The sequence below is a fragment of the Notolabrus celidotus genome, chromosome 12 (assembly GCF_009762535.1).
Source record: "Notolabrus celidotus isolate fNotCel1 chromosome 12, fNotCel1.pri, whole genome shotgun sequence".
Taxonomy (NCBI): domain Eukaryota; kingdom Metazoa; phylum Chordata; class Actinopteri; order Labriformes; family Labridae; genus Notolabrus; species Notolabrus celidotus.
The window spans coordinates 22,657,907-22,680,720 of record NC_048283.1 but is presented as its reverse complement, the minus strand read 5'-3'; the positions used below and the strand labels follow the sequence as shown (position 1 = coordinate 22,680,720).

The 22,814-nt window shown below is 42.3% G+C and overlaps 1 protein-coding gene across 3 annotated transcripts in view; it reads right to left on the bottom strand.

Moving 5' to 3' along the window:
• The window catches only part of hace1 (HECT domain and ankyrin repeat containing E3 ubiquitin protein ligase 1), a 28,534-nt gene that overhangs the window by 3,298 nt on the left and 2,422 nt on the right, over positions 1 to 22,814 (bottom strand). The window contains exons 5-25 of one of the 3 annotated variants that reach the window (XR_004633352.1): positions 21,900 to 21,975; positions 21,641 to 21,772; positions 21,474 to 21,556; positions 21,009 to 21,105; positions 20,645 to 20,746; positions 19,524 to 19,630; positions 19,039 to 19,189; positions 17,279 to 17,338; positions 14,290 to 14,603; positions 11,420 to 11,488; positions 11,167 to 11,254; positions 9,094 to 9,205; positions 6,269 to 6,366; positions 6,097 to 6,184; positions 5,808 to 5,957; positions 4,574 to 4,770; positions 3,767 to 3,898; positions 1,770 to 1,868; positions 1,512 to 1,582; positions 1,323 to 1,436; positions 67 to 195 (exon numbers count right to left, since the gene is read on the bottom strand). Coding sequence is in view for 2 of the 3 variants with exons in the window: in XM_034698382.1 (XP_034554273.1) it covers positions 1,323 to 1,436; positions 1,512 to 1,582; positions 1,770 to 1,868; positions 3,767 to 3,898; positions 4,574 to 4,770; positions 5,808 to 5,957; positions 6,097 to 6,184; positions 6,269 to 6,366; positions 9,094 to 9,205; positions 11,167 to 11,254; positions 11,420 to 11,488; positions 14,290 to 14,603; positions 17,279 to 17,338; positions 19,039 to 19,189; positions 19,524 to 19,630; positions 20,645 to 20,746; positions 21,009 to 21,105; positions 21,474 to 21,556; positions 21,641 to 21,772; positions 21,900 to 21,975 (2,340 nt within the window). In the remaining variant the exon portion in view is untranslated. The remainder of the gene's footprint in view (positions 1 to 66; positions 196 to 1,322; positions 1,437 to 1,511; positions 1,583 to 1,769; positions 1,869 to 3,766; positions 3,899 to 4,573; positions 4,771 to 5,807; positions 5,958 to 6,096; positions 6,185 to 6,268; positions 6,367 to 9,093; positions 9,206 to 11,166; positions 11,255 to 11,419; positions 11,489 to 14,289; positions 14,604 to 17,278; positions 17,339 to 19,038; positions 19,190 to 19,523; positions 19,631 to 20,644; positions 20,747 to 21,008; positions 21,106 to 21,473; positions 21,557 to 21,640; positions 21,773 to 21,899; positions 21,976 to 22,814) is intronic. The other 2 variants (XM_034698382.1, XM_034698383.1) reach the window with 2 other exon arrangements.

Below are 22,814 nucleotides of genomic sequence, written 5' to 3'. Positions count from 1 at the left end.
AGGCAGAGGAGGAGTGCTGATGTCTAAAACGTCTCCTGAAGAAAGACGTGCAGAGAGATGAATGACCTGTTGCACACTCCGTCATGCAGAGACCTGTCCCTCATTTCAAACTGAGCCGTCTGCAGAGAAGAGACGCACTGCCCTCTAGTGTTCAGATATATATCTGTCTCTCCTGGAGATGCAGAACTGTTGAGTCTGTTACAAGAGAGATTATTCCAGAAGCAGAAGTTTTTAGAAACAGACTGGATCTAGGAAGAAAAGACGGGGATGACGTTTTTTTGATGGAAAATGAAGGAAAACTGGAAGCAGCGTTCATTGGGACGATTCAGACACATCCTCTATCTTAATACATTAACCACACTCTGATTTTTATGACCTCTTTCTAAACTTTTGGATGTTATTTGACATCAGAGCACAAACACCTGGATGTTTATTATGCCAAAGAATGAATATATATTTCTATCTACTTTACTGGTTGATCTCTTTGGGTAAGGAGCTTTTTAAAGAGGGTGAAGGCTCACACATTGCTGCATGAAGATATTATTTTAGAGATTTTAGAAAGGACAAATACTCAGGACATATTTTCCACACCCTCTTTTCTTTTATCTTTATCCAGGAAATGATAAAAAAATCTGACTCCATGCAGCTGCTAATACTGACCTGCAGAACCAACTGCATGAAGCGATAAGTGACTTTTTCAACAGGCAACAAACGTGGATGAAACAGCAGAACAAAATTTATATTTTAACAGATCTTGTTGAGGTTTAACCTGCTTCTCTTACCTGTAGAAAATAAATGAGTCCACAAGAGCTTACCCTGTAATGTTTGTTTGTTCTGATTTAATATTTTCAAATGCTGTCTTACAGTCTTCAGCCGTTAGGTTAGAAAATCTGAATTATTAATAACCAAAAAATACAAAAGAAATACTATTAAATGAGACACACAATATGTTTTTTTCTAATAATTAGGGTATAATATTTTGTATTTTTTTTAATGAGCTCTGATAATTTCATCTACTATTTCAGGGATGTGACTGGCATCAGGTAAACCAAGTAGGACCCTCTTCATTCAAACTATGTTTTTACGCAGATCTATGATTTACTGGTCGCCTCTTTGGGTCAGAAATCTGGAATTCTGGATAAATCCAGAAGAATGATACAATACCTGATTTTTGATTATTCTAACGTCATTTCTTGTTTTTTCTCTGGAGATTAACAACAGCTGAAAACGTAGATAATCTAGCTTGATTACCATGCAAATGGTCTGATAATAAACTTGGTTTCTGGACTCAAACACCTTTAGATAAATAGAGGGGTGGTTACCATGTACTGGAGGTAGGCAGCAGGTTGGAGGTGTACGGCACCGCAGCAACAGTGAACTTCTGTAATCCACTCCCCCCCATCAGGAAGGCGAAGCCCCCGTGAGGAACTCTGGAACTGAAACACCAGAACAATATAATAGGCACACTCCCTTCTGAACAAAGAGCCATCGTAAGAATCTAAATAACACACCTTCCTGTGACAAACTGAAGCAAGAGGACCCGCTCCTCCTGAGTCAGGCTCTCCACCACCATCCAGAACCACTGCACAGAGAAGACAGAGAGGTAAGAGAAGGTGAGTATGAGCAGGTGTTTTTTATGGTCTTAAAAGATTTATTCTCTGTCTGAAACAAAGTTATCACAGCATGAAAACCTTTAGCTAACATATCAGACATCAAAGAAAAACAGGACGGATTCACCTGAGAGTCCATCTAACAGGTGGAGGGCTCACCTTGATGACCGGCTCCTGAGGGTCGTAGCCGCTGGTGTACTCCGTGTTCCTGCACCAATCCTGAACATCGATCTCTGGCATCCCCGACAGCAGGAGCTCCTGCGTACACACACACACACACACACACACACACACACACACACACACACACACACACACACACACACACACACACACACACACACACACACACACACACACACACACACACACACACACACACACACACACACACATTGCATTAATACACAGCTCTCAGTTTTTCCAAGCGATAATGATTTCATGACCTGAACACAGACTCTCTGAAATCAGAGTCATTTAAATCATTCTCCACAAACACTAAAACATGCAGCTCAGTTTTTCTAGATTGCACCCCCGATGTCTTAACGTAGTGTTCACTTATTCTGACTTTAGGCTGTGGGTCTGGGTTTCTTAATATCAGCTCCCCCGTCTGCAGCTGTGAACAGCCGATCATCTTTACAGGTTCTCTGTCCAGTTTCTTAACAAAGGAGCTGAGTTGCTATTGAGCTATACTTCATCCAACCCTACTTCAAAAACGTGCAAACTATCCCTTTAACTTGCAGACATCCGAGCGCCTTACGGTTTACTCTGGATAAGAACGATCTGGTATCAGGAAGTCATCATACTTCTGTCCTGGTTATTCAAAGTAAAAGTGGGTCAGATCAACCCAGAATTTTAAATGAGAGCTCTGCATGAGGAGGATATCACTCTCTGTCCACAGGGGGCGCCAAAATCCACACAACCAATAAAACCAGTAGAGTAGGGCAAATGAGGATCATCTGATCTCACCTGATTACAAGATCTGATTCAATCCAACAGTTTTAATTTAGTCAGTTTACTTTTAAACAACTCTCCCTTGTTGACCAAAATCCATCAGGTTAGAAGAAGAGGTTTGTAAATCACGGGGATCTGAAACCTGACGGTAACGTGGTCAGCTCGAAACATATACAGTTTGAATTAAAAACTACCGGCTGACTCTCGTCTCTTTATTCCTGCTGTGATGTCTCTCGACAGTTAAATATCTTCAAACTGTTTCTCTTGTGTTGAAAGATGGTAAAACACTCCCTGTCAGTGTGAACCTGTAGTGTTCTAACATCATAAAGTGTGTCCTCCTGATTCTCCTTCAGAGTGTCTCTGCTGACAGCAGCTGATCAGACAAACAGCTGCAGTGACAGAATGACCGAGACATGTCCAACAAACCCGGGACGGGATAATCATCACGCTACGCTATCGATCCGCACGCAGCCTGCACGCCGAATCTGCCGACACACACAGAAAAAAACGTCTAATGGAGTCAGAGCAGTGGGAGGGGCTTCAAGGTCAGCATGCCCCGCCCCCATAAAACATGGAGCCTGATGGGTGAGGCCAGAGAAGGGGAGGAAACTGATCAATAAGGATGGGAGGAGGGAGAGGGGAGGGGGGGTAAAACAGAGGAAGAACTGGAGGTGGAGAGCAGAGATGGAGGAGAAGCATGTGATGAGGAAGAGGGGTAGGAAGTGGAAGAGTTGAAGAGGCAAAAGGAGAAGGTGAAAGAGACATTGAAGGGTGAAGAGGAGTAGATGATGGAGAACAAGGAGATGGAAGTGAAGGAAGAAGATGAAAAATTGAAGGAAAATGAAAGGAAAGAGGAGGAGAAGGAGTTAAAGTTGGGGATCTCAGCAGAGGAGAAAGAGAAGGAGCAAGTAAAAGTTAAAGAGGACAGAAAGAAGATGAAGAGAAGATTGGGAGGGAGGATGTGAAAAAGAAAAAAGGGAGAAGGAGGGAGTTGAAGAGGAGGAAAGAGAGGAGAGGAGATGTATGAAATAAAAGAAAGGTGAAAGAAAAGGAAAGAAAGACTAAGGTGGACGAGGAGAAGGGTGAGGATGACGAAAAGAGTCAAGGGAGGAAGAAGAGTTGTGGACAAGAGGAGGAGAAAAAATGAAATAGAGAAGTAGAAGGTGGAAAAAGAAGAGGAGAAGGAGAAGGAGGAGTCTCACCAGTTCATACTCATCGAAGAGCTGGATGAGCGAGGGAGGGATGAAGGTGTGGAAACCCTGCAGGAAGGCGTTTATCTGCGGCTGGATGGCCCGAGTCATCCTCAGCTCCGTCACCAGCTGGACGTACTCCGCCTGACACACATGCACGCACGCACGCACACACGCACAAACACACACACACACACACACACACACACACACACACACACACACACACACACACACACACAGATGAGTGTGTGTTCTGTAGTCCCCTCTGCTTTAGAGCACAGTGCCCTCTGCAGGATCTCTGCAGTACTGCGCTCTCTAATTAGGAGCTTCCAGACGACGAACTGCAGGAGAGAAATCAATCGCTCACAGGAGACAAACTGAGGAGGGAGAGACTGCAGGGAGCTTCAGCCGGTCATTAACCATAACTTCACACACAAAACACTGCAAACTTTAAATCTATAACTCTAACTTCTCTCTGACTCTCAGGTTAAATCTTTAGACTTCAGGACTGGGAATTAAGCTGGCTTTGATATCAGAGGATTTCAGTTGTTAGAAGATAAAACTTAAAGTCAAGTCACAAAATTATAATGTTAAAACCTGCAGGTTTACACTCAGACTGGGATTATTGTCTCGTTGTGGACTCACACTAAAGCTCTGATGAAGCTTTCAGCACAGAGAGGTTCTCCTCGTGATGACATGTTAAGATAATTCTCTGAATCATGATATTTTCTATGAATGTCTCCTCAAGGTTCAGAACGGATCCTGGTAAAGATCAGTGAACAGAACCCAACACAGCAGGATGCTAAGCGGCCTCACCTTGTTGTCCTGGGTTACCAGGATGCTGGTCCCTCCTGGTTTTAGCGGCACCTCCTCCATCGCCCCGAACACATCCGTTTCCACAGAGAAGGTGAGCTCCAGACCCAGGTCACTGATGTCGTTGTCCAGGATCCACTGGAGGTTCTTAGCGTACTCTGGATCGATGGACGCCACATCCTGGTAGTTCACCGGGATACCTGAAACACACACACACACACACACACACACACACATCATATATATTATATATTATAAGATATAATCATTGATCCAGAGTCAGCTGCTCAGAAGATTTAATCTGAATCACAACGATCCAGATTTGGAAATCTACTGATTTTCTATCCAGCTCTTTCTAGTCCTGGATTTTCAGATTTACCTGATTCGTGAACACGTTGAGTTTTACTAACCGGTCACTGTCGGCCGTGATCACGCCAACCAACAAAGCAACAATCAATGTTTGAATGAATGAAAAACTTCTCCTCTTGTCTCTCCTCTCTCCAGCTCACACACTCTACACCTCTCCTGATGCATTCACTGACGGTCAATACTGTAGGAATTAAGAACATCTACACTGAACACGTTTAACAAACAGTAGAGCTGTTACAGTATTATATGTATTATAACTTTTCTCCTGATATCGTGTCACCAGTACAACTGGATAATGCTAGAATGACACTTGTGAGTACTAACAGCAGCCATGTTTGTTTGTGTTTTTAACTTTCACTATGATAATGTTTTGGTGAGGACCGGTTTTGAATCAGTCACGATCATATGGTCGCAAGTCAGCAGCGCTCGTGCATGTGAGCGCGGGGGGGGGGGCGTTGCTTTGGAGAAGCTCCGAGGGAGGAGGGGAGGGGTTAGACGGACTCATGAGGAAATGCTACATTAATATTCATGCTAGTTTTCCGAGACTACCAACCCCAGCTTTATGAATATGTCAGTACCAACATTGTTGAAAAAGCTTGTTCTTTGTTTAATTTACTTAGAGCTACTGTCAGGAGGTTTTGTTTGCATTGATTCAGCAGATAACTTTTGATATGGATCACAGATTACTCCTGCAGACACTTTAGAGTGTGTCCAGCTTTGTAAATCTTTGCAGATGATCTGGAGGAAGTCAAAAAGCCTGCAGCATCGTTTGAGTTAAAATGAGATGATTTGAGACATGCATGAAGATAAGTAACAGGATTAAAGAGCAAACAAGACTAATCATCATCATTACGCCTCTGTTCCTCACCCAGGATGTGTTTGTAGAAGGAGCGGGTGAAGTAGATGTTGACCAGCTGTCTGTGATACAGAGCCAGACCCAGGATCTGACCCGCAAACCTGAAGTAGTTCAGGTGGTCCGGGTTCACCGACGAGTTACTGTTGGGCTGAAAAGTGGTGCCTGTAGGTCACACACACACACACACACACACACACACACACACACACACACACACACACACACACACACACACACACACACACGTTAGCTCAGAGGACAGACTTCTGCTTCATGACCATATAAGGAGAACCTCTCGTACCGTCTGCTGACTGTGTGAACAGGCCGTAGTCTGGATTAATGATCTCATTGGACAGGACGTCGAACCACTCCCGCACCACACCCTGACCCTGAAACACCAAACACAACTCCGTCACTGCTGGAAGACGGAGACGCTGAGACACTGCTGCTTATCAGCTGAGTGAGAAACCCACCATGCCCTCCTCTCCATGGAACCGGACAGCGATGCCCTGTTTGAGCTTCTCGTTGGTGGACTTTGAGACCATCTCACAGCTGCTCCTGAATATGGAGTCTGTCAGAGAAACGCAAAACAGAATTAGAGTATCGGGTTAAATGTGCAAAATCATGAGCGATGTTTCCAAAAGGACAGAAGCCCGTTTTTTTAAAGTTAAAGCATTGAGGAAAACTGCATAAAATCAGGCCCCACATTTGTCTTGGTGTGGAGGTGCCAGCAGAGCTCTCAGTTAGCCAACATGCACGAGTGCTACGAGAAGATTATTCAACAGAAGCTGCGAAAACGTGTCAGAGATTCATCAGGGCTGTAAAACCTGAAGCTCAAAACATAATTAATCTTCTCACCAAGTAACAGAGTCAGGGTTTTCTTTAAAGGTGACATATCATGCAAAATCGGATTTTTAATGGTTTTCTACCTGAAATATGTGTCCCTGGCATGTCTACAAACCCCCGAGAATGAAAAAAAATCCATTCTGCCCCTGTTCTGATTTCTCCACCTTTCTGTAAATGTGTGTGAAACAAGCCGTTTCAGACTTCCGTGTTTTTGTTACGTAAAAACAATATCCGGTCTGTAACGGAGTCAGAGCTCGGAGCTTGTTCAGCCCATAGACTGTATAAAATAATACTGAACCCCTCCTCCGTTTTTCATTACCTGCACAAATGTGTGCTAACAAGGAGCTTAGGAGGGAGGCATGCTAGTTGTAGGCTGGCTTAATAAATACAAAGGTCGGTTTTACTCCCCACGTCTGCAGATTTGAAGATTTTTTTGATGATTTTTATTTATCATGGATAAGTGCTAGCGCTAGTTAGCATAGCCACATAGCTACATGTTCGTAGCTGTGCACCAAGACACATGTCTACATACTGATAAATAAAACAGCAAGAACCACTACATCTGTGACCAATCCTTCAGAAAGGTCCTGCTACAGGCGCCTCTCCATCAGGATCAGATTCTGGATCAGATTCAGAGGGTTGAAGTAACGCTATCTATGAGCAGCCGTGTATATTCAGCCAACATGTTAACATTAGATCAACGTGCCGGAGAGCCGAGGGCACATCCACTTCCTGAGAGGGCGTGGTCAGAGGGAAAACAGACTGTTCTGAGGAGGGCTGAAGAAGAGGGCTTTTCAGGCATGCCAAAATCTGATTTCAAAGTGTTTTTTTGAGCATAAACTTTAAAGACATGTTTTGGGAACCTCTTAGACCAATATATATTGATATATATATATATATATATATATATATATATATATATATATATATATATATATATATATATAAATATATATATATTGTCACCTTTAAGTATAGTGCCCTGAACTAGAGAAGCTGAATGAAGAACTCTTGGCTCTATTGTAAGTGTTTTAGAGTCTATATGACTAAAAGGTTCAAAAACCTGTGAGACCATGTCTGCAGACTTCCTCCTCCTGCAGCAGGTGAACAGGCTGTAACGTCTGCAACATCATCAAAGTGAGTCCACTAACAGTTCTTGTTTCTCGGGTTGTTATTCTAAGAGTCTGACAAGATGAAAGGGGCTGTGACATCATGATTGACAGGTGTGTCGACCAATGAGGCACCTGCAGCGCTGTGTGCTCTGGATTATCAGAGTAGGGTTCATGTTTCTGACTCGTTTACTTTGAATTAGTTTTTGATGCTATAAAAAGAGGTATAACGTAGGATCAGTTTAGATCTGTCTCTTCTTTGGAATGTTGACTTTTCTCTCGGAATTCTGACACCAAGACAGAATCCCCGAATGTTGTCTTTGATCTTAAAGGCTGAATTCTAGAATGTTGTATTTGATCGGCCGAAACCTTATTCCATATTAAGGCCATGATTGACAGCTATGTGGACCAATGAGGCTCCTGCAGCGTTGTGTGCACCGGATTATCAGAGTAGAGGAGGAACGGTGAGAGGAAAAGTAACAAACACTAACCAAGCGGCAAACTCCGGTCTCAAACGATGAAGTGCTATAAACTGCAGTACATCGAGAATCCGCTTGAGGCTGGCTGCAGAAACACCGGAAACTACATAGATATGAATGGGAAAAAGACGATCTTTGCAGCATTAATAAACATGTTTACAGCCTGGTTCAAAAAACGGCTTGGCCCTATGAAGCTAATCTCTCTAATGGCACACACTGTACGGGGAGTGAATTTTTTTCTAACGTGACGGTTCAGAAGATATTAGGATTACGAGTTTTGCCCAAATAAGGACATGACTGACGTAACTCCCGGTTGGGAACACACAGCCATTGGCTAAGAGGCTCACACTACGTCACACTCTGCCTGGTTGAGTTCCGCATTACCAATATGGCTGCTGCCGTCGATTTGCTTCAAAACAGCTCTCAGGAACAGATGGGTGACGTCACGGATACTACGTCCATATTTTATACAGTCTATGACACTAACACAAGAGTCATTGAACGCACCATAACTGTGAGAGTCTGCTTTAAACCCGCACAAGAACCATCCTCTAACTTTGAGGGGCGGGACTTTGACACCGTGTTGCCACCAGAAAGATCGCTTCTGCACATGTCTCTGCTTTAAAACATGTCATCAGTGTGGGGCTTAATGCGGCGGTGTTTTAGGAGGAGATGAAGGTGTCTCTGTCGGACATTATAAACTGCCATGAAACAGCTTTGTGGTTTCTGGAGTCACACTGAACCAACAACCAGCAGTGAGTCTGAACCGCCCTGGAAGTATTCATATGGTTGTAAACTTTATCTGTGATCACACTCAGTCTGAGCAGCAGGAGAGTCCTCTGTGCTCTTTGGGACATGTTTTACCTCTATGGATCAGCAGGATGTCGTTCTCGTTGACCGGACGATGAACCATGTCGGAGTCGGGCTGTCCAGCCAGCAGATGCTCGTAGAACCACTCACAGCGATCCTTGAAGGGCTGAGGAGGGAAAACAAGACTTCATCCCACACTGCACAGCATTTCCTTCAGCTAATTACTGCTCTGCTGTGCTTTCAACTCCACACTCTGCGGATTCTTTCTGTTCCAACAGACGGTTTGGAAAGCTTTCAGAGCTGAAACCTCCACTGTAACGCTGAGATGAGGCTGAGGTCTATTTGCATAATATATGCCTTTGTTCTGAGTGCGTTGGAGGTAGAGTGAAGGATGAGCGTGGAAAAGAGAGAACGTGTCTCCCCCTGAGGCTGCGGGCGTACAGAGAGACGAATCAGCAGAAGGAATCAAATTCACAGGTTAAAGTCTGTAATTAAAACGAGGGCCGTCTCCCAGGCGAGCCGTAATCCACGGGTAACGAGGCTCGAACGCTGCAGCTCAAATATGAATACTGAAGAGCCAGAGAACGGCACTTAAAATTTATGAAGCTGTGTAAATGGAACTTAAGACAAGTGTTATCGCCGCGGCTGTAACACTGTTAAATGATGCTGAAGAGAAGACGGGGACTTTCAAAGTCACTTCCATAAAGTCCCTGAAGACACAAACACTGAGGAAGAGACGGACGGAGAGCTACCTGTCAGAGCGGAGGAGGAGGAGGACGAAGGTAAATACTTCAGGAGACACCGGGATGTTTGCAGAAGAGAGAGAGAGAGAGTCAAGCAGAGCTGCTGGTTGAAGAATTTAAATCTTCACTTCTGAGGCTGAAGAATGAGGAGTTCGACTGAGGAGGAGCTCCACTGTCAGAATATTTAACCAGAAGCATCAAATCATGGTTTCATGCTTCAGCACTGACACTCAGATTATCATCCATCACAAAGAACTGTTCTAGACAGGGATTACATGTGGGCTCTAGAGAAGCTCAAATCTAAACGGAGGTCAGAGACCGTCTGCTAAATAAAAACATGAAGTCACAGTGACTTTAGGCCTTCCTCTGATCGGACGTTTGTGCGAAATCTTAAACTACTGTCTCTCTCCAGAAGCTCCTGAGGTGTTGGATCCAGAAAACAGTGACAAGAGGATTATTTCCTCGTGTGGCGCCCTCTGGAGGCCACAGTCCTCAGAGCAGGCGGCTCAGGTATGAATCTGACCCTCAGCCCTGTGTCACATCTTTCCCCACTCTCTCTTCTTACTCTGTCCTCTTCTCTGACTGAAGACATAAAAAGCCCCCAAAAAATCATATCAATTAATAAATCAATAAATAAAAGTGTTTTCCTACACAACGTGACGTCACAATGAAGTTAACCTTTGACCTTTGTATGTGAAACACCCTGAGTGTGATACTGGAGGAACATTTCTGATGCAGGATTGTGGTCAGGTTATCATTTTCCCAAGACTTGAAAGATGACCCTCCAGGACGACCTGAGGTATTGGTACGTGGGAATAATTTTCATGCAACTTATTATTTCACATCAATTAATCAGCTTTAGAGCATTCCTCAGAGAAATAGTGACAGGAGGTTGATAAATATACACCTTAGAGCTGGGCGATATTGAAAAATATGTTATCACGATAAAATGTTTCATATCAGTCGATATGGATAATTATCTCGATAAATATCAAATCATTATTTCATTTAAATTTAAAGGGAGATTTTTGCTCCTGAGTGAAAGTTGAAGACGGTTCGTCAGCTTGTATCTGGATTTAGTTTTCTGATCAGCTTCTTGAATCCATCATTTTTGACGGTGATAACAGGAAGCAGGTCTTTTATGTAAGAGAAGATTTATGTGAGGTTTTAATATATCAAATTTTTATCAAACATTTGTCATATTTATACTGAGAAAAATTATCTTAAGATAATTATTGTTATCAGATTATCGCCGAGTCCTAATACACCTGATGTACAGTTTTGGTGCGTGAGACTGAACTAAATGTTCATGTGTTGTTATAATCATCTTTCATTTTCTGCATAAAGTCTGAAACCCCTCCTGAAGGACTTCCCCAGGTCTCACCTGGCCTTTGATGATATGCATGAAGCGGGACATCAGCTCGGGACACTCCAGCAGGAAGTGAAAGTGGTTAAAGATGATCTTTGGATTCCTGAAACAGAAGAGGCCGACAGATAAAACACCAGAAACAAGACGAGAGAGAACAAAGAGACAGGAGAGGAAATAAAGTCAGAGCAGGAGAAGTTTGTGGATCGATGCTAAGTCTCCGGGGCTCCGAGAGAGGAAGGTGAAGGATGGCAGAGAGGCGCTGACTCACCTGGTTACAAAACACTTCAGCACCTCGTCGTGCTTGCAGACAAACTCGATGAAACGAGGAGACGTCATCCTGAGAGAAGAAGATTGAGTGAAGAGGAAGAGAGGAAGGACAACATTTGTCTGGTCATTTCTTTCAATCTGAAAGAGCAAAAACTGCAAACACGCCGAGCGCTGCTGAACAGACATCAGTCACACACAGAGCTGACGCAGACATCAACAGAAACAGAAATACAGATCATTGATGCCATAGAGTCAATCACAGGTCTCTAATAGATGTTAATTGACAGCTTTAATGATCTAATTGTGAATAATTATGGGCCTGAAGACGGTTTCAACAAAGGGAGATAAAGGCAGGAGGTAGATGAGGAAGACGGCTCACAGCGGGAGACGTGTCAACGTTTACAGAATAAATATTGACAAAGAAATAGAGACACTTTTATTAACGCCCTCATGAATGCAGATCATCTATGAAGACGTGTGTTTATCTGTGAGGAACAGATTTAGCAGCAACTGTTTCTCCTCTGAGTCCATCACAGCATAATTTTTCTTTAAACGCACGTCTACCACCTGATTTTTTAAAGCTTTCTAACTCCTCCCATCTAACTCCAAACTACAGAGACTGCATTATGAGCTGAGAGGAAGAAATATCATGTGGTGTCTGAATATCTGAGAGGGGCTATAAATCTTGGAATTGCTCCAGATTTCTTTCCCTGCAGCGGTGAAACAGGAGAAGCTCTGTGCAGAAAACTTCTTTCTCCCTGGAGATCTTGCAGCTCAGAGGGAGCAGGGGATCTGCAATCTGGAGGAGCACGAGGAGGCAGACTGAGACACTCGGAGGGAGGGAGAGGAGGAGGAGCTGACTCGCAAGAAGGAAGAACCAGGTGAAACTAGAGCTGCATTCACACATGCACAAAACTCTCGAGCTGGGCTGTATGTTTTAACACAAGAAGACACACTTTCATCCTGACTGTACCCAGTCCTTTTCCTGCCAGCCTTCAGGTTTCTGGGTGAAGTCTGGATGAGATGACGTGAGAACGCATCAAGTAGGGACGATGACGTTTAACTCAAGCAATGATAACATTCACACAATGCCTGAAAGTTCCAGCTCATAGCCTGATACTGGTCTGATACCAAACCTCCCAATAATATCAAACCTCCACACATCGGAGCACAGAGAGGTTCAGCATGCAGAAACAAGCTGAAGTCAAGCCAGCAGAAGCCCGCCACGGTTAGCGAAGGCATGGACGTACGTATCTGAGCTTACCAGAAGGTGGAGATAGAGTATTAATGGACAACCCTACCTTCAGATTAAATATTAGCTTTTTATTTAAGGTGAGCTTAACAAGTTTCAAACAATCGCTCTTAGCTCAGTTTTAGTTGATACAATCAGCGTTGGTGTCAGATTACAAACAGCGCATTGCAAAGTTGGTAAACGCAAAGACAGAGTTTCAATTTAGAACATAATCTCACTGAAGTATTACTGACTCTGACTCACTATTTGAAAATAAACTGAGTGAGTCGTGCTGAATTAAACAGAGATCTTAGAGAGCATGGTGAAGCTACTCCAGCCTGAATGGCTTCTGTGCAGTACAGTCATGTAGCAGTTTGAGTTCAGGTTTGATTTGTTGATTCTTTTTTATCTCTTTTCAGTGAGTAACACATCCCTCTACTGTTTAGATAATATTATTAGATTACCATGTGACTGATGGCGCTTTACATCTTACCAGAGAGTGAAATGAATGCAGGAAGTAGCAGACATTTACTCCTGCGTTAAAAAGTTAAGCCTGATTTATACTTCTGCGTCGAATCGACAGTGTAGCCCACACAGGAGGTTCTGCATATCTCCCGCACCTACGCAGAGGCCATGCACATAGCTGACGTGCACCTCCTTCAAAATGTAACTACCCGTAGAATCATCGCGGACCGCAAGCCCTGTGATTGGTCCGCTCTGCGTCATTGTATTTCCTGCATTTACAGAACTTCCAGGATCCCGGACATCGGCCGCACATCGTCCGTGTATTTCATCTCCCCCTCTCCATTCTTCATGTAATCATGTCTGTATGATAAACAGCAACATGTTTCAGCTGTAGATTAACAACACGCTCTGAATCGCTGTGGAAAAGGAAACAGAGATCGTAGCGAGGCCAGAAGCAGGCGACCGGCTATCAGAGAGACCACACTGCCCTCAGGCGTTTCGGCGGAGAATTGCTGTGCGACACGGACACATCAACACAATAATATGTGGTGCATGTCCGTGTCAGCCTCTGTTACGTAGGGTCAACGCACAGGTATAAACCACCCTTTAGACACTGAGTGCTGCCTCAGAAACTAAACAAAGTAAATAGACTGATATGCTAGCTTCATACGCTAGCTGTTCCTCACGCAGTGTTTTACCTGTTTTACCAGTGTTGTTGTTGTTGTTTACCTTTTCAAACTGATGTTATTTTTTTAATAAAGCATCAAATTCTGAGAGAGAGTAAACCTGAGGTCTCATCCATGTCATTGTTCTTCATGAATGTATGTTGTACTTCGAGTTCGCCTTAAAATCAGATTAAATCTGTTCCAAAGGTTCTTTGGCTTCGGCGGTTTATTATTCTTTGTGTATTTGGGGACATTTTTAAATGCGCAACTTAATTTGTTGTTCTGCTCAGTAACTTGCAAATTAGTTTTGAAAATAACCAATTGATGTTAAAATCGAGATTGTGACTTGATATTTTGTGCCGTATCGCCCACCTCTAGCTGCAGCTGTAGAGTGATTCTGGTATTTAGTGTTGGAGTTCAGCGGTCTGTTTGAATCATGTTCTGCTTTCTTTGTTAGAGGACGTCTCGATTGTTTGTATTGATTGTTTAATGTAATGAAAGAAATCTGACCCTTGTGGCATCTGACAGGAGCAGCACATGTAGAAGGCCTGGATCACAGCACTGAGGCGACTGGCTGTCATGGAGATGACGTCCTCTCCGTCGGGGTACACCTCTGTTTCCATGACGATCTGAGAGTCCAGCAGGGAGGAGGGGAGCTTTGGCGTGGAGGAGGATGAGGAGGGGTCAGCCTCCCGTTGTTTGAGGAGCAGAGAGGCGATCTCGCTGCTGGAGGAGGAAGAGGAAGGGTTCTTCCTGTTCCTGTCCAGCTCTGTTGAAATGAGGACCAGCCACTCGTCCAGGGAGTGCCATAGCAGCTCCAGCGGCTGCAGACAGACGGGCGGGCGGACAGCGAGGAGGGAGAGAGGGATCAATACAAGACAAGGAGAGAAGTGAAGGAGGACAGAGTCTGAGAAAGGTTACCATGGACAAGAGGATTCCCTGACACTACATTATAACACACGTCACCTGCTGTTTGATAGATATGCTCTGGTTGTATTATTATTATCATTTACACAAGAAGTAGACGCAGCTGATCCTTTCAAAGACTCAAATCCGACATACACTACCAGTCAAAAGTTTGGACACGCCTTCTCATTCAATGTTTTTTATTTATTTTAATCATTTTAAACTCTGTAGATTAATAATGAAGACATCAAAACTATGAAAAAATATGGGTTTGTCATAATTCAAACTGTTTTGAAGGACTCTTTTCATGATCTTTATTCAGAATATGAATTATTGCCCTCTGGAAGACGGTTCAGATCGAGCAGATATAAAAGTAATCGCTTCAAGCTCTCCTTCCTCCCTACTTCCATCACTCTACACAACAAACAATCTGCACTAACATAATGCTCTAGTAGGAGTATGAGGGCTTACTTACTCTTGCACTAATTTTAATATGACATTGCTTTTAACTGACCCATTGGTATTTTATTCTATTATTGGTATTTTGTTGTGTCATTGGTATGCCACACTAACATGTTTTTTTTATTTTTGACAGTGGTCAAAAGTTTGGAAACACCTTCTCATTCAAGGGTTTGTATTCATGTTAATTATTTGAAACACTGTAGATTAATACTAAAGACATTAAAACTATGAAAGAACATATATGGAATTATTTAATTCACAAAAAAGTGTTAAACAAGCCAGAATATGTTTTATATTTTAGATTCTGTAAAGTAGACCCCTTTTTCCTTCATGTCAGCTTTGCACACTCTCGGTATTCTCTCGGTCTGCTTCATGAAGTGGTCTCCTGGAATGGTTTCTAATTAACATGAGCCTTGTCAAGAGTTCATTTGTAGAATGACTTGCCTTCTTAATGTGTTTGAGACCATCAGTTGTGTTGTTCAGAGGTAGGGTCAGTACACAATGGATAGCCCTATTTGACTACTGCTGTAGTTCATATTATGGCAAAACCAGATTATTTCATAGTTTTGATGTCTTCAGTATTAATCTACAATGTTAAAAATAATTCAAATAAAGATAGATCATTGAATGAGAAGGTGTGTCCAAACATTTGACTGGTAGTGTATATTGTATTATCTCATATTGTTATTTATTGTATCAGATCAGATTTCACTGAATGCTATCTTTCTGTAATGTTTTACATTGCATTGGACTGTATTGTCTCGTATGGATTCATACTGTAACATATTGTCACAGGGTCAGTTCATCCTTATTAAAATAATAAATGTTCCCTTTCTTTCTTTTTGTGGAAAACATCGTAGAACATGTAATTTTTTTGCCAAATTTGTAGATATGAGGTTTGTCAGATTATTATCATAAGCATGAATCTTATATCGTCTTGATGTTGGGTCTTTGCTCTTTAACATAACAGAGTTCTCTCTACACCTGCTCTTTCCGTGAGGTGTTACGAGATAACGTTATGAATTGGGTATATATAAATAAGGACAGATTGGAGGATTAGATGATTGCATGGATGGATAGATGGATGGATGATGACTTGATTGATTACTGTGCTTCCACATTATTAAACTGGAGGTTAAAGGAAACTTCTTAAATCAAACATTTGAATTAAAGACAGGATGTAGGTTTAGAAACAGTCAGTATTAAAGGAATCAGACGAGGTAGAGTTAATGCAAATCAAACAGACCCATCACTGACAGGATGAATATTATATCTGTACTTCAATATTATCTGCAAAATGTTTGATATTTTATCCACAGCAAAGTCTCCAGCTGTTATTTTCTTATTGGACCGAGAAACTGGAGGAAGAGCTGCAGGACAGATTAGCCAATAATCAAATGATCAGTTTAATAATGATTTGTTCTCATCTCCAAAAACACATACTGAATCTATCTGAAACCTGCAAGGTTGATTTATCCAGCAAAAAGGAAATGAATCAGCACCAATTCTGATCATTGATTCATTGGTGCATTGCCTGATCAATGTTTTCTCAGAGTGTGTTCAGGTTTTGTGATGTTGGCTGGACAACAGATGAAAAAGAAGAATTGTAAATATTGTAAATAAATTAACATGTCTTCTGATATCAGACCTGTTTAAACCCGCCCCCTCTGTCCAGACCCGCTGAGGTGTCAGAGTGTTAATCATCTCAACAGAAGAATTAAAATCAGATGTGGATTTGAAGATCCTCGCCCACAGAGAGCAGAAACGATTATGAGAGAAAGGTTCCAGAGATCATATTTCCCAAACCTCAAAATGTCCGTGTGCAGACAGGTGACAAATGAAAGGAGGAACCCTAAACGGCTTCAGTGGTCTTTGTCACTGATCCTACGAGTCTTTGAACTCGAGTGAGGGGAAACAGTCTTCTGCATAGCTCCAGTGCTTGTTGGAGTTTTGGTGTTGATGCTGGAGAGCTGTCTGTTTCTAAAACCTCCCATAGAGAGATCCGAAGCCTCCACATCCCCTCACTGCGTGCTCTCAGACTCGACTTCTTCCTTAACTTTGTCACCCGTCTGTACTTGACACTCATGAGTTTAAGAAATCGACTTTGAATGGTAATAAATGATGAGCTCACATCTAGGACAGCAGAACCTGTCCAGGGACAGCCGTCTTTTTGGACCATCTTTACCTCCTTCTGTGAAACACACCAATGGAATCAATATTTATTATCTTCCTGGAGGGGATCATGCATACATATTGACGTATACACAAGTGTGTGCATGTTGTTCTCATGAAAGACCTCCAAATGAAGCGTTAACCCTTTAAACTTTGATTTCTGAATGCATGAAAATAAAGAATCCAGCAGATAGAGAGATCATTCTTTCAGCAGGTCAGAGCTGAGCTGTCTGTCTGTGACTCAAGCAGAAACCTGAAAATGAAGCCAAACACAGAAGTGCATGAAGCTGTAGCCTGAAGCGTCGGCTTGAGACTGGATCCAGGAGCAGAGGAGACCGTGTTAGAGCCTGAACTAAGAGGTCCGTTCATACAGCAGAGTTTCATACGTAAGCAGTGGAACAAAACAAACAGCCTCAGTCTCTGCAGCTCATTTCTGTATTTATGACAGCCGCTCAGGAGCGTGATGGAGGGAGGTTATATTACTCATCTGTGTAGATTATGTAAGAGGTGTGCAGAATGTGGAGGGATGCATGATGTGGACATTTCCCTAGCTGATACCAACACCTGATCAAATCTGCTCCTGATGATCATTTAATAATAAAACATTCTGTGTTTCAGGCCGATAACCTCTCAGCCTGATTTATATCCAGCATCTCTGGCATGAGACATGATCAGGGGGCGTGGCTGAACTGATTGACAGGTGAGCGTGCTGTAGGCCTCAAGCGCACCTTTGTACCCGTTTCTAGATTAGCTGGAAGTTAGGATGTTTTATGTTTTACACAGTCTGTGCTTCAACATGCTGGCCACACTACAGCAAGGGAACACAACTCATTCTAAATCCAGTTGTGATTTTTGGTAATCAGAAGTCAGAGCTTCACTTTTCTTCTTCACCATCATTGTTTTATAAAGTCTTTATTGTTATCTTTTTTTTTCATTTGATGATTTTATTTTTTTACATTTCAAGAGAGAAGAAGCTGTCAGAGCAACATGCACTCAATGCACTGACTGTACCATGCACTTCTAATATATATGATAAATAAATTGAATGAAACTGAACTGACTCATGTTGAATGTATGCATGATGATTACTTCATTTTGTGCAAAATGCAAAAAAAGGATATGGAGTGAGGGAGGCAATGGTTTACATTGTTTACATTTGGGACGCTGTTAAAAAAAAAACAGAATCTGACGTCTGTAAATCATTTTAAGTCTTTAATTTGAAATAATGCAAAGACAAAAAAATTAGTGTTAAACTGACATTTTTATCATTTAATGAAAAAATTAAGCTAATTTTAAGCAAAGTGAAATGTTGCTTCATTTTTCTCCTGATTTAACATTTGTATCTTTTCTTATTGTTATGTTTGAGTTCATTTATCTGAATATAATAATAACACGTCTGGTTTTATATTTTTTAAACAGTTTAATCTGTTTTGAATTCGGCTGTAAGGAAATATCAGTTTATCTTATTTTCTTTTGTAAACTTTCTCATTTATTCAAAGAATTTGTTTAATTTTATAATAATCGTTTCATATCATTTGTGATATTTGGTGTTCTGATGATTCCTTGAATAATAAAAAGCAGATCCCTTTTTTCTAACTGAGTTAGAAAAGCAAAGTGTTTCAGAATAACTGACGTAAATTGATTGGGAGCACAATAACTCAACAAGCTTACAGGAGTTCATTTTCTCTTATCTTTTATAAATATAAACATCATGCTGACCTTGAACACCTGGCTGCGAGGCGTCTTGTTGCCGTTGTAGCCCATGTCATTGCCGTTGCTCGGGGATGAAGGACCGAGACGAAACACGTGACAGAAAATACGAACGATTCTCAGCAAACTCTTCATCTGAGCTTCGTAACTGCTGGACAGGCTGAGAGGAGAGGTGGAGGGAGAAGAGGAGACACTCTTTACATCTATGACTGATGTCTGCAGATACTGTAGGAACATCTCCAATACTTTAGGATTAAAAAGAGACGCTAACTCTGCTGCAAAGTTCAGAAACACATCTTTGAAAAGGTCAAACTGCTGCTCAGTCAGGGCAGACCACATCCAGACTTCATATCTGTTAAATGATACCTATCTATTAAAGTCTGAGTTCAACTCAAATTGGCACATTATGAGTTTGAGTTTAAAGATTATGGAGAGAAAGTTATATTTATCATGTGATCGTCTTCAGAGACAGAAAGCAGAGAGGTGAATCTCACCTGAGCAGCTTGTGTCCGTTGGTCGTAGCGACCTCAGCGAGGCTGGTTAAGATCCTCTGATAGTGACTGTCGCTCTGCTGAGAGACGTGCTCCAGAACCTGCCTGAGCTACACAAACACACAAACACACACACACACACACACACACACACACACACACACACACACACACACACACACACACACACACACACACACATTCACACTTATATAACCAACAGAACACACCAGGTCGGGATGTCTCTTCTGGTCACTCTGAATAAAAGATGGTCCCTATACTTCAGATCCACACTGAATTAAAACTTCTAGACCTAATGATAACCACAGACTCACTATTCATCTACAGCTTTTTTATTATTTTTAGTTTTTATCCAACTAATTTATTATTTATTATTTTAATGTATTTATTTATTTATTATTTTAACATTCTTAATTTATCCTTTTCACTATTTCAAATTTTCCCGATGTGATGTCGTCCTCTTATTCTGAAAACCTCTTTTATTGTCCTTTTAATAATTTTATTTACTTATCCATTTTTATTTATTTATTTTATATTTTTATTTACCCTGGAAAAACCTCTTAATCAATGATTTATTGCTTCATTTACGTGTATTCTTTTTAACCTCTTGCATTGTTTAAGCTTCAGTTCCTCATCCTTAAAGAGTTCTCCTTAATAGAAACGCTGTATCTACATCATGTTTTAGTTCTCTGACATGTGAAAACATCTTCCTTTAGTGAACCAGTTTTAAATCTATGAAGTGACGGAAAGTTCTTCAAAGATCCAAAAGTGGAGCATCTCTAAGTCTCATGGAGGCGGGGTAAATATCTGAGATAGAACTGTTTGTTGAAATATAAGATCTCTATCATCTTTGTTTCTGTCTCTTTGTCTTCTCGTTCACTGAAACTCTGAGTGACCATTTTATTTACATGTTGTATTAAGTTTTATGAATATCAAACTATGCCTGTTTGGGGACATCTTATATTCTGGAGTCTAACAGAAAGATATTTCTCTTGTGTGTTTCAGATCTCAGAACTCGTCTTCATCGTGCTCAGTTTATTAAATTATAAAGACGGGTTCTCTCAGAGGAAGAGGAAGAGGAGTGAAGATGTGGAAGACCTCACCATGTTCTCCTTGATATCATCGTTCTGAGTCATCTGGATGAGCGTCTGGAACAGTCTGCCGTGATGCTGGATCAGGATCTCACAGGTTTCCCCGTATCCTCCCTGCACGTGCACACAGGCGCACACACACACGCACACGCACGCGCGCGCGCACACACACACACACACACACACACACACATATACACACATACACACACACATACACACACACACACACACACACACACACACACACACACACACACACACACACACACACACACACACACACACACACACACACACAGGGACAGGAACCACATGATTTGACTGAGGTTAATAAAGAACAGCAGTGTTTGTAACTCAGCGATGAAGTGCTCACCTGCACACACAGATCCAGAGGAGTGATCCCGTTTTTGTCAGCCAGGTATTTGGCTCCTCGAGAGAGCAGGATCTGAGCCGTGTCTCTCTGACCGTGACTGCAGAAAGGAACGAAGGCAAGTCAAAGACGAGAGAGCAGGGGAGCACACACCTCCTCAGTGTGTGTGTGTGTGTGTGTGTGTGTGTGTGTGTGTGTGTGTGTGCGTCTGCGTGCACGTGCGCTCTCTCACGCGCTCTCTCTCTCTCTCTCTCTCTCTCTCTCTCTCTCTCTCTCCCTCCTTCTCTCACTCTCTCCCTCGTTTTCTCTCTCTCTCTCCCTCGTTTTCCCTCTCTCTCTCTCCCTCGTTTTCTCTCTCTCTCTCTCTCTTCAGGGATCTTTTCTGTGATGTTGTCTCTTATAATAACAACCTGAGTCTGTCGGTATCTAATCAAACATGACATGATGACTCTGCAACGTTGTAATCACCTGCAGGCGAAGTACAGGGGCGTGGCTCCAGAGACGTTGGGTCGGTTGATGTCAGCTCCACTATCCAGCAAACACAACACCGTCTGACAGGAAGTAATAAACAGTTAATAACATGTTGCAGAATAGGATTTAATAATGTTTCATATTTAAATAATAAATAGTCTCACGGTCTTGTGTCCATTCTGACAGGCTACATGCAGAGCCGTCTGTCCCATGGCGTCCTCCACGTCCACGTTGGACACGTGCTGGACCAGATCATGGAGGAGCTCAGTCCGCCCGTTCACTGCCAGCCAGTGGATCTGCAGCCGAATCACAGGGACAGAGATCACTGCACTGACAAACATCACAGGTACACCCAGAACGATGTTCAAACACTGATCAGGTGAATCTACAGAATCCGAAGACTTCAATCACAGCTGGACTCACAGCAGTCAGGCCCTCGTTGTTGCAGATGTTGACGTCAGCATTATATTCCAGCAGTCTGCCCATACACTTCTTCTGTCTGAGGGAGCAGAGTGTCATGAGTCAGGATCTGAAGTCTGCAGTCTGAAGTCATAACTTAAAACAATCAGATCAATCTAAGTTGTGTCTGAATCAAGTGGGAACCTCCAATCAAGAGAGATGAAGCTGATGTGGTACTGTTTAAAACTGCAGTTCCTCGAGTGTCCACTAGAGGCTAGCTACAGAAGGACAGGAAACCACATACACACCCATTCACAGAGCCAATCTTTAAATAAACATGTTTACAGCCTGGTTCAAAAAACATTGAAGGTCTGAATAGCTTGTTTCTCTATCAGTACACACTGTACGTAGGGAATCTTTTTATAACTCATTTTTTAAGATATTAAACTTACGAGTTTTGCCCAAATAAGGACATAGCTGACTTGATTGGCAGGCGGGAACACTGTAGCTGTTAGCGAGGAGGCTAAAGGCCCGCCTCTTTACCTCACACTAGCTCCACAGAAGTTAGGTTGAGTTCAGCATTTCCAATATGGCACCCGCCGACGATCAGCTTCAAAACAGGGCTTCAGAAAAAGATGGGAGACTACATCCATTTATACTACAGTCTATGGCTGCACCCAGTAAAGTAAGTGAGACACTAAAGTTAGCCTACTTAGTGCAATGAGTTGTTTTTGATAAGTTTTGTTGATGTCAAATAATAATAACATAACCCAGGGTAAGACAAAATCTGGGTCCTGGTCTGGACACAAGCCACAATTTAGTGACTGAAGCCAAAGACTGTACACGAGAAAGTTCAAATTACACATTTAGCATAATTAGGGGCGTGGCTAATTTTACTGACAGGCGGGACACTGCAGCTGTTAGCTAGGAAGCTAAAGG